The sequence below is a fragment of the Lissotriton helveticus genome, chromosome 7 (assembly GCF_964261635.1).
Source record: "Lissotriton helveticus chromosome 7, aLisHel1.1, whole genome shotgun sequence".
NCBI classification, from domain to species: Eukaryota; Metazoa; Chordata; class Amphibia; order Caudata; family Salamandridae; genus Lissotriton; species Lissotriton helveticus.
The window spans coordinates 747,214,810-747,226,794 of record NC_136068.1 but is presented as its reverse complement, the minus strand read 5'-3'; the positions used below and the strand labels follow the sequence as shown (position 1 = coordinate 747,226,794).

Genomic DNA, 11,985 nt, shown 5'->3' with positions numbered 1-11,985 from the left:
AGGCGACGCTGGACTTGGTAGCCACACGGGCCAGGAGGAGTTGTCGGCGACCAGGCTGGAGGTGCGAGCTGTCCCACGAAGGTGTCGGCTGTCGGCGATGCTGGATCCAAGATTGGAGCAACAAGCCTTGGCAAAGGCAAGCCCACGCGGTGGAGTCAAGATGGCGTCTGGAGTGGACCAGGAGGGTCCGGGGTGCTCCTCTTCTGGAAGGGAGCAAGGGCCAGTCTGGAGCAACCAGACCAGCAGTGTAGAACGTCGGGGTGCGTCGTTAGGAGGGCCACTAGCCAACGGGCAAGTGACCGGACAACGCGGTTAGCAGCAAAGAGCAGAAGGGCCCCACGCAGATCTCGTGGATGCTGGGGGGCTGGACTTCGGTGCTGGAGCTGCTCAGGGTTGGGGCTTCTCAAACCCCAAGGCACTCACTCGAGGATCCCTCGGCGGTCGTGCTGGATAAGCGTCGTGCAGGTCTTGATGATAGCCGGTCCCTCAGGTCTCGTCACACCCACGAATCTCAGCTGAGCTGTAGAGGCAGGTAGAGGTCAGAGATGGCGGGGAATCCGGGTCTCGTCGAGTTGGGCAGTCTTGATCCGGAGGATAGACGTGCAACAGGCCGCAAGCGCTTAGGTGGTGCCTGCTGGTGCAGGGTGGCTACTCCTTAGCCACAAGGGAGAGTCTTCAGAAAAGTCAAGAGTTCCTTTCGTGGAAAGTAGTTCAAGATTTAGAATGATCTAATTTGGGAAGGGGGCCTGCTCCTACCTTTATCCTCCTGAGAAAAGGGGCTGGCACGCGACTAGGTCCTGCCCATGGGTGGGACCAGGAGGGGGGTGGTTACACCCCTCTCCTTTGTCCGGTCTCTCCCCAGCTCAGGGGCTGGTGTGCCTCTGGAACTGGTTTGAGCCGGCATATGCACAGTGAGCACCGGGGTGCCACTTGCAGTCACCTTCCTTTCAGCCCTGCCTACCTGGGATACACAAAATCCTGTCTGGGATGGTGTTGGCACCGCCCCTGACAGGAAACCCTTTGTCCAGGCCTCCCTTGCTGGAAGGACTCCCAGCAGCAGGAGGGCAGACTGGTGTCTCGGTGGCAGCATCCATTTTGTGGAGCTGAGGCTGTGTTCAACTTTAACCGGGGTTACAGCTACTAACATGTCTTCTCCCTCTAGAGGGGTGGAATGCTACCCCCGTCGCCAGAACTGGCGAGGGGGTAGTATTCCAAAGCGTATGACACCTTACACGACATGTTTAGATAATGCTATGCCAGAGTTAGCATTTAAAGTCAGACCGAAGTTACCATAACCGCGAGGATTATAAGGCACTTAAGAGTATATGGTCTGATGCTATCATGGAAACGGCTAAGGGATAGATCCCGAAGGCCGCAGACAGGCTCAGCTCATGCCAGAGCACCATCTCACACGATTCCAAGCACTCTGCCTCCAGGATTGTTAAGGCCTGCCATAGGAGTGACTGATAGGAGATCTGTGTGCCCATTCTAGGTTTAGATATAGGTATACTATATCTAAAGCAAAGGGTGATTAACTAAACAGACACAACTGGCTGCTTGACAGCTGGGAGCAAGGTGGTGTAGTCAGCCCAGGGGTGGCATAATACATGCTGCAGCCCCTGGGAGACCTCTGGGTGCACCTCTGCCCTGGGTACAGGGACTCAAGAGAGGGCCTAGTGCCAATTCAGTACCTGGGTACAATTTGGAATAGAGAGAACAGCTAGGCTGTGGGTCTGATTAGCAGGCCCACAGCCAGGGAAAGTCGTAAACCAGTGAAGCAAAAAGCAAAAATCTGGGTGATCATAGGATTGCAGACCCTACTCTCCTACAGAGAGATCACGGTACGTCCAATGCAGGGTGAGCCAATTAAAGCGAGTAAGTGCATTGTACGATGACACTGACTGAGAGAGTTACTGAGGCTCCACGGATATCGGCATTGCATGCGGAGTGAGAAGTGACCTATACTAAGTAGAAGTCGGGCAGATGACTACACAAAATAGCGGTCCGCTTCAGTTCTTTAACCAAGTGCCTGCGGCTGCCTGACACTGTTATCTGTAGCGCTTACAGGCAGGTGTGGCTGAAGTCTGTGATTACTGCATCATAGAAAAACTGTGAAGCACTGCGATAACATACATCAGAGCAATATTAGTCCCGATATTGAACTGTCGGCCATTTTGTCTACGGTGTGGTGAGGCGGACGAATCCTAAGCTGTGTGGTGGGGACGGATGGCGCACTGTTGGGTACATTGCTGAAGGCCTTTAATATACCGCAGTGGGCTGGCTGAGAGAACTGCACTTTCTAAATAGCGCGGAGTTTGATTACTGATGTGCGAACGCCTGTTGTGGTGGGCTGCATCTCCATGCTTGTGTGTTCGCTCATCGGAGTGTGCTGGAGTAAACACTGATGTACAATCTCAGCCAGGATGGGCAAGCCAGACAAGAAGTTGCAGCCCAATCTATCCTTAGAGTCCAAGCACCTTAAAAAAACCACCACGCAGGTAGCGTCGGATACTGAGACAGAGATGGAAGCGGGTAGCAGTAGCAAACTGGAGCGTATGATGATGGCCATGCAGCAAAGTTTGCACACCATAGACAGCAAAATAGACCCTCTAAATATACGTATGGATAATATGGCCTCCTAGCTGGATAAACACGGAGTACGCATAGTAGAGGCTGAACAGCGTATCTCCAATGGGGAGGATAAAGTAGAATCTGTTACTGAATCCTGCACACAAATGGAAAAACTACTGGCGGTGATACAAGTAAAGAACAAAGATTTAGAAGCCAGATCACAGCGGAATAACTTGAGCATCTCTTCTACATAAAGCTCCATCTTCCCCACATTTGTGCAATCCGGTACCCCTGTGATACGCAAGACAATGTTGGGAGCGGAGCATTTTTCTCAACTACTGGTTGTGGAGAGGGCACATTGTTCTCTTGCACCGCGCCCGATCCCAGGGGCTCCTCCTCGGCCGATAATTGCTAAACTCCTTAATTATCGAGATAGGGACACAGTAGTACCCATTTCTCTTGCGAGTTGAAGAGCTAAGTACCAAGGAATGGAGGTTGCACTCTTCCCGGACTTATTCTCGCCGAGCCTGCTGCACTCGGGTGGTAATCAGCCGGTCAAGAAGAAGTTGCAAGCATTAAAAATACAATATGCGGTGGCCAAGGGCGTCAAGATGGTGGACGCACTCTAAGAGTGCCCTGGACCCCCGATCCGTCATCCGCCCTGCATCCGCCGGTAGCAGCCCTGTTTGTTACACCTACCTGGCACCGCTGAGTCACCCAGGCCGTGGGGCACCCCCGGGTGAAGTTTGGGTACCCCCAGAGGTCCGTGTGAGCCTTTGCTGTCCTGCTTCCGTCCGGCCGCGAGGTCAAGAAGATGGCGGCCTCCAGTGTCCCCTAGAGCGGCCTGCTCCTCCTCCCCAGTGGCGGCAATCCTCCAGCGGCCCCACCTCCCCGCGGGCCCTAGGACGGGTTGGGACCGAGACGAGATTGCTGAGCCCCTCACTGGGCGCATTATCCTGCCTGGAGCTGCCGCGACCTGGGACACCGGTTCATCTCGGAGGAGCCGGTGAAGACTATCCGAGCGGCAGGGACCGGGAACGTCCTGCGCCGCCTCCCCTGGCTGGGCCCCTCTGTGCCACGGACCTGTCAGATCCTCGGTCCGCGGCCCCCCGGATGCTGGTGCTGTTGCTGCTGAGAGGGGAGGCCCATCGGGAACTCTGACCCCCCTCCCCGGCCTGCCGTGCTTTGCCTGGGCCCGGAGACCTGCGCGATGTCCCTGCACAGCGGGCACCGGGACCTGCGCGAGTGCTTCGAGACTGTTTCCTCCCCCCCCCCCGCGTCCCCCCCCCCCCCCCCGAGGCCCTCCCTATTGCTGCGGGGGCCGGGGACGCTGCGGGGGTTGAGGCCTGGGCCGAGTCGGGCGGCCCTGGGTGCTGGGCGTCTGGGGGGCCGGGAGCTTGTCCCACGAGGCGATCACTGGCCCTGTTGGCGGCCCCCCCCTGGCGACGCTCCACCTGACCGCCGGAGCCCCTGAGGATTTGCCCTGCTGTCTCCTGAAGGGGCTACTGCCGTGGGATCCCTGCTGGGGCCGGACTGCTGAGGCTGGAGGTGAGGAGGGGGTCGGGTCCTTGGGGGCTTCGTCCGTGGGCTGCCAATAGACTTGAGACCTCACACGCCCCGGAGCCCCCGCCCCCTGGCTGGTCCCTGGCCCCCCCGCTGTGTTGTTGCCTCTCCCCCCATCGATCCAGTCCTCCAGCCGCTGCATCATAGTTCCCTCTGACCCCACCTGGCTGCTGCGTCCGCCTCCCTCGCCTGGGGGGAGCCGGGCACGGACTGCCACCATACACCTGCCCGCCCACGGACGCTGTCCCTCCGGGCGCCACGGGAGGCACGGAGGCTTGGTGGTGACGCCCTGACTCCGGGGGCCCGAACTGCCTGGAACATACCCCATCCTACCGGACTTGGGCCGCGGCGGCAGGGTGTTGTGGGGCCCTGTGGTTGCGTCGGCTCCCCCCACCGGGAGCGCTGTGGCCCCCCACTGCCTCTCCCTTCTATGCCTGGGCCCCCACCTGCTGGTCAGCCTGTGCCGAGGGGTGACCTGGAGCCTGGCTGTGGACCCCGCTTACCTTCCTGGCGGAGCGACCTACTGGATTGAGTGCCAGGAGCGGCGACACCCCCCTTGGACCGCGACCGCTCGGGGTGACCATGGTCAGGAGAAGGCAGACGCAGGCCCCGGTCCCCCCTTCCCAACTACGCATAGACCAATTCGCCAAAGCGGACCACGCAGCCGGGGCCGGGCCCCCGCCTCCCTCCGGGGCGGAGGGAGGGGACATTTTAACGACTCTCCAGGCGATTAGCGCCTCCCAGGCTTCGATTGAGGCCAAAATCGGGGAGGTGCGTGTGGACGTGGCCCTCATCCGACAGGACCTCCGAAACGCCACGGCACGCATCACTGAAGCCGAGTCCCGTATATCCACGACGGGTCTTAAGGGCGGTCAGGTCGTCCTCCAAGTGGCCCGTCTTCAGACTCTAACCGCGAACCTCCACCACCGGGCGGAGGATGCTGAAAACCAGGCCCGAAGAAACAACCTGCACCTTGTGGGGTTTCCGGAGGGAGTGGAGAAGGGCCCGGTGGCCAAATTCCTGGAAGCCTGGTTCCGATCCTGGATACCGACTGAGAAGCTTTCCCCTTGGTTCGCCATAGAGCGGGCCCACCGATCCTTGGCGCCTCGACCTCCCCCCGGAGGCCCTGCTCGACCCTTCATCCTCCACATCTTTAACTTCAGGGATTGGGACGCCATCCTGGGAGCGGCCAGGGACCTGGGCCCTCTGACCTTCGAGAACTCTAAAATCATGGTCTTCCCGGACTACTCGAGGGAGGTTCAGTCCCAAAGGCGCTCCTACGACGAAGTCAAACAGAAGCTGCGGGCGATGGGCCTGCGGTATGGCCTTCTATTCCCCGCCCGGCTCAAGGTTCTTTTCCAGGGCAAATCCTTCTTCTTTGATTCCCCGCAAGCTGCCTGGACCTGGCTCACGGAGGAGCGACCTCTCCTACCTGGCCGACGACCCTCCCCTGCCCGGCCCCCGAAGGCCCCAGGCCAAGACACCGCCGGACTGGTTCTCGTAGACGCGGACGTCCACGTCAGGGAGCTTCGCACTCACCGGGGGGCAACGAACCGCGGATGCCTCCCCGCCCGGACCAGGGGACGCCTCCGGAAACTGGGCCTCCATCGGTGGTTGCTATCGACGTGCCCTCCGGCCTCGACACCGGCCTGCGCAGGTCCAGATCGGACTCAGACTTGTCCGGCAGCCCAGTGATTCGTGACTCCTCGCAAGACACGGCAGCCTGAACTTGGGCTCGTTGAGGTCCTTCTGCCCGATGCCTTCCTGACCGGTCGGACTGCCCGGTCACTCCCATGTGGGCCCTATCGGACGCCCACGGGGCGCACCGTTTCCAGCTACTGCTATTCATCCGACTTCACGGAGGGGGTCCTCCCTTTGACTGACTTTGGACTAGTGCCACCGCTCCCACCTAACCGTTTCAGCTTAGTTCCCGTCCCCTAGTGAGGGGGGGGGTTCTTTTGGGTGTTCTACATTGGGCGAGAGATGCTTCCTGTTTTGAAGTGTAGGGCGGGGGGAGTTGGGGAGGGTTGGGGAGGGGGGCCGTTGTCCCCCATGTTTTCATTGTTCTTGGCAGCATACATGTTTTTCTTTCAGCTCAGTTCTGTCCAATCGCCCCTCGCTGTCAACAGGCGGGTGGTTGCAGCTCCTTCTACTACAACACCATGGTGGGTGCATCGTCGTCTGGCGCGCACTTCTGTCTACTGGCCCACCTCGAAGCTCTGGGGCTCTACGAGCCACCGCGAACGCCGTCCCATGGTGTATGACCTGACTAGGCCTCTTCACGTCCTCTCCTGGAACGTCAACGGTCTCCTAGACCGTATTAAGCGCACTGCGGTCCTCCGAGCGGCACGCCGTCACTCGGCGGACTTCCTTCTCCTCCAGGAGACCCACCTACTAGGAATGAATTGTACCTTCTTGGCCCGATACGGCTTCGCACAGGTCTGGCACTCTGGCTTCCAGCGCGGCTCCCGGGGGGTGGCCATTCTACTCCGGAGTGGTCTCCCCTTCACCCTGGTTCAGGAGCACGCTGACCCACAGGGGCGATACGTCGCGGTCTCGAGTATGCTGGAGGGCTGCCCTCTGCATATTCTGAACGTTTACTCCCCCCCGCCCTCCTGTCCCTGACCCTTAAGTGCCTCACACAGGTCCTCTCCACGTTCCCACCGGGCCTCACGCTTGTCGGTGGCAACTTTAACGCTGTGATGCAGCCGGGGCGAGACACGACAGGTCCCCCTTCGGCAGCCCGCCTCTCCTCCGCGGCGGCCCTCTCCAACTGGGCCTCGGCCCTGGGACTTTGCGATATCTGGAGGACCTGGAACCCGCGGAACACACAATACACCCATACCTCGGCCGCCCGCCACTCCCACTCCCGCATCGACCTCCTCATGCTCTACGCTACGGACTGCCACCTGGTCTCCGGTGCGACTATCCTACCGAGAGGACTGTCGGATCACTCCCCCGTCTCCGTTCGCCTGGGCTCCTACCCGGAGGGGCCACGGGCAGTATGGCGCCTCAATGCATGGTTACTACAGGACCAAGCCCTGGTGGACGAGCTGGGGCAGGAGCTGACCCATTACTTCTCCACCAATGACGGGTCGGTGCCTTCCGCGGGGACCCTCTGGGAGGCTGGCAAGGCGGTGATCCGTGGTGTGGCGAGAGGGCTCGTCCACGCCAAGCGGGCGGGCCAGCTGGCCCGCCTGGTGGAGCTGGAAACCCAAGCTGCCCGGCTAGAGGCCGAACAAGCTGCAAACGGCCGAGCGGATCCCACCTGGCAACTGGCGTTGGTCCGTGAGGAGCTCCGCCAAATCTCCCTCGACTCGGCCCAGCAACTGTGGCGTTCGTCGGTGCCGCGGATCTATGGATGGGGGGACACGAATGGGAAGCTCCTCCACAATCTGGTCTCCTACCCTAGGGTCCACCGCATCATTACGGAAATCCGAGCGGCGGACGGCACACTCCGGGTGACCTCCGGCGCTATAGCGGGAGCCTTTGCGGATTTCTACACCCGCCTCTACGCGGCGTGTCCGCCGGACGCAGTCCTGAATACCCTCTTGGACAGGGCCGGTGCCTGCCTACCTTCACTCACCCTGGAGGACGCGGAGGCCCTGGAGAGGCCCTTCACACAGGATGAGGTCCTACAGGCCATCCCACTGCTGCATAGCGGCAAGACGCCCGGCCCAGATGGACTCCCGCAGGAGTTCTACGCGGCTTCCCGAGATACTCTGGCCCCCAGGCTCTTGAGCCTTTTCCACCACGTGATAGAGGCAGGCTCCTTTCCCCCTAAATCAGACCTGGCCACGATCGTGGTCATTTCTAAGACTCACCCGCCCTCCACTGACTGTGCAGATTTCCGCCCCATCTCTCTTCTTAATACAGAGATTAAACTCTTCGCCACGATATTAGCCCAACGGCTTCGGCCCCACCTTCAGGACCTGGTCCTCCCGGACCAATGTGGCTTTCTGCCAGCCAGGGGTACCCGGCACTGCATCCGCCGCCGCCTCCACCTGGCCCTGCCCACCGTTCGCGACTTACCCCCTGTCTAGCCCTCCTCTTTCTCGACTTCGAGAAGGCCTTCGACACGGTGGGGTGGACGTATCTGCAGGATGTGCTGCTGGCCATGGGCTTTGGCCCGAAATTTTGTGGGTATATTGGCGTCCTCTATGCGAACCCCAGGGCTAGAGTGCTGATCAACGGGACGCTCTCGGAGGCCTTTCCGATTTGCAGGGGCACGCGCCAGGGGTGCCCCCCTGTCACCACTCTTATTCGCCCTAGCGATGGTCCTGTCGGATAAGCGTTGCCAGGGGCTCCGCCTTGACGACAGCCACACAGACAAAATAGCCCTCTATGCCGTCGACGTGCTCCTGTACTTGGCGGATCCGGGGACCTCTGGCCCTAGATGCTTGCGGATTCTCCTGGAATTTGAGCAGGTCTCGGGCCTTCGGCTCAATGTGGCGAAGTCTACCCTGGTCCCCCTCCATCCCTCCCGGGAATGCTTCGACTGGCAGTCCTCCATCCCACTCAGGCGCCATTCGGTCAACTACCTGGGAATCTGGGTGACTCTTCTGCCTGAGCTAGAGTGGGCACTGAACATAACACCCCTGGTCACTCGTATGAAATCAGACTTGAAGAAGTGGCACTCTCTTCCCCTCAACCCCCTGGGTCGGAGTGCTCTGTTCAAAATGATGTTCTGCAGGACATAGAGGAAGCGGGGGAGGACCATCTCCGCTTCCCTTCCCCGCGCTTGGTTTCGGGAGCTTGATGGAGCCCTGTCTCGATTCATCTGGAGTGGTGGGCGTCCGCGGATATCCCTCGCACACACCCGCATCCCTTCCTTCGATGGCGTCCTTGGGGTGACCCATCTTAATCAGTTTAGTGGCAAGGTAGTATAGATAGTCATTCATGACTGGTACGCGGGCGGCTGGTCTGACCCGGCGTATAGGGTGGAGCTAGAAGAGACGGATTTTCCCCGGCTGCAAGCCTTCCTTTATGGCTGTCCGATACCGCGCACCATGGCCGCCGTCACCAGAACAGTCTTAATGGCTTGGCGTGCCGCTCTCCGACACACGGGATGGGACCGCAAACTAACCTCCCAGACGCCACTCTGGCACGGTAACTGGCTCCGCGAGGTCTCGTCCCTTGGCGGGTTCCGGCGCTGGGATCTTATCAGACTGTCGGTTCTCGGGGATGTATGGGTGGGGGATCATATTCGAGCCTTCGCGGAGCTACAGCAGAGCTACGCCATTCCGCATGCCCAACACTTTAGGTACCTGCAGATGCGCCATGCTGTCCACGTCCACCTCCCTATGCCTACCACCCTTCCCGAGTTCAGTCCGCTGGAAACCCAGGTGGTGATGGGGGACCTGGGTAGGGGGGGTATCCCGTATCTACCGTACCCTAGTGAACAATAGCCCCTCGACCATTTACGTGCCCGATGGGAGAGATGGGTGGGACCCCTGGAGGAGGCCGACTGGAGGGACGCCCTGATGGCCCCGCGCGCCCTCACTTCTTCCTCAAAGCTGAGGCTCGTGCAAGTCTATTACCTGCACACGTCCTACCTTACCCCGGAGCGGCTGTTCCGAGCCTGGCTGAGACCTTCGCCGGCCTGCCTGCGATGTGGACATGAGCCCGCCGATTTCTTCCACATGGTCTGGCTGTGTCCCGGGCTTGGGAGATTCTGGAGGGGAGTGGAGCAGGAACTCACGCAGGCCCTGGGGTGGGAGGTTCCCCATGACCCACTACGACTACTGTTGGGGATCTTTGACGGCCTGAATGGATCTAGAGCGGATAAGCGCCTGCTGGGGACGGCACTAGCTGTGGCCAAGCGGGACATAACCCGCGCCTGGCTACGGGACACACCTCCTACAGTGAAGGGGTGGAGGAGGGGGGTGGACTGGTGTGGGACCCAAGAAGAAGCTTTATTTGAATCCCGGGGTTTTCCTGAATTGTTCCCTAAGATATGTGGGAAATGGTACAACCTGATTCCACCGTGAACCCAGAAGTGTCGAATGGGCCGACGACCTATGCATACAAGGTATTGTCGAAACGGACTGACCTCATCCAACCCATGTGCTCCGTTGTCTTTCGCCATATTGTTTCTGCTAAGTACGAGCTGCAACCAATGATCTGTTACTGTTTTGTTCTTCTTAAAATGCCAATAAAATTGATTATCAAAAAAAAAAAAAAACAATATGCTATGCTCTACCCAGCTAGGTTAAGGATTCAACATGGCAGCAAACCGAAACTGTTCAATACTCCGAAAGATGCTATGCAGTTTGTCAAACAATTGGAGCGGAGGGAAACCGCTTCAGCTCCAGCCTCTCTAGTTGATGATGAGGACTGATGGAATTGGCGGGAGAAATGTCAACTTTACTGCATTCATTGATAACTTTTACTTGTATGGTTGCTTTCATAGATGATTCCTTTTCAGGTATGGCACATGTGCTTCCTATTGTAAGCAGTGGCTAAAAATGGCACCGGGACTACATCTGACAAATCTAACCTGAGAAATTAGTTGTGTATGATGTTGATCAGGGGGATGATAGTTCAATAGTTACGCCTATGTAGCTGAGCGTAGAATAAGATGTAATATCACTTTGCAAGAGGTGACCTAGTGTCCCAGGCCTGAACGTATCTTCAGGATCGAATCAATGCTCTAGTGGTCCACCTCTCAACAGCCCCAGGTCTGGACTTAAATAATACACAGACTAAAGGGTATAAGCGGGGGAAGGGAAGGATGGGGACAGCAGGGAGGGAGACCTGTGGTAAGACAAAGAAGAAGAGAAGAAGCGAAATATTTCCTTAGTAATTCTTCTATCTCTTTCTATAGTCCCTTAATACCCATACTGCCACTAACATGTAAAGGAAAATAAGGATGACCAGCTAACAGGGGTGCTGAGCTTGTAACCTCTACGCATTCAATTAGCTGAAAAAAACACAATGGTACATTTGAACAAACCTGTCCTTCTATATGACATCTAGATATATACATCTCATGCACACTGTTATACCTGAAAATGTGAGGAAAACACTTCAGCTCAATTTGACCCAATGTCAGTGACATCCCTGTGGAGAACGAAAGAAAATAGCAAGCAACATGTGTGAATAACTGTAATCGTCAATATGATGCCAATAGTTCAGTGAAGCAATCCAGTAGAAACAAATACTAAACATGAAGAGTTACGTCACTTATACAAGTTTAAGCACCTCATGAGACAGTTAGGGGAATTAATACCAAAGCCATTTTTCATTAGGGGTGGTCCTAATTCCCTCGCATGAACTCTGTAAATTAGATTCAGGGTAGAGTTCGCCAATGCAGGGAAAGGTATACCAAATGCCCTTAAGAAATCCTTAACAAGATCCACAGCAACTCTGTAAATCAACATGGAGATCCTTAAAGTAAATTAGAACCATAATGTGAGCCCAAATTTCTTATCCTTCTGAAGAGCTTCTGACAGAGGAAGTAATGAGCTCTTAAACGAAGGAAATTTAAGGAACCAACCGTGCACACTCCCCAAGGTAATCCAAAGTGAGAGAGAATGACTGCAAAGAAAACTTCAAGATTCAGGCAAAGATAATAGAGGAACAAGCGGTGCCACGGGCACCCTTACCCAACCATGGAACAAGGATACGGCCAGCAAATGTCCAGAAACTGGAAGAATAATCGGCAGCATTTCTCCCCGCTGCCTTGCCATATCAATGCTTCCGTATCACGTGGGGCGCGATGATGGCCTGGCGTCCAACGTCAGGCGGCGTGCCGAGGCTGCTGGAAATCGTAGTCTTTCCCATCCTCAACGCCTACCTGCGCCAACCCTGCTGCCGTGTCTCCTGACACATAGATACCAAGAGGTTGAA

The 11,985-nt window shown here is 57.4% G+C and overlaps 1 protein-coding gene across 1 annotated transcript in view; it reads right to left on the bottom strand.

The window, feature by feature from the left end:
• Window positions 1-11,141: 11,141 nt before the first annotated feature.
• Window positions 11,142-11,985, bottom strand: part of LOC144767011 (uncharacterized) — a 587,268-nt gene continuing 586,424 nt past the window's right edge. The window contains exon 5 of the mRNA XM_078650666.1: window positions 11,142-11,196. Within this exon, the coding sequence (XP_078506792.1) occupies window positions 11,169-11,196 (28 nt within the window). The 3' untranslated portion in view covers window positions 11,142-11,168. The remainder of the gene's footprint in view (window positions 11,197-11,985) is intronic.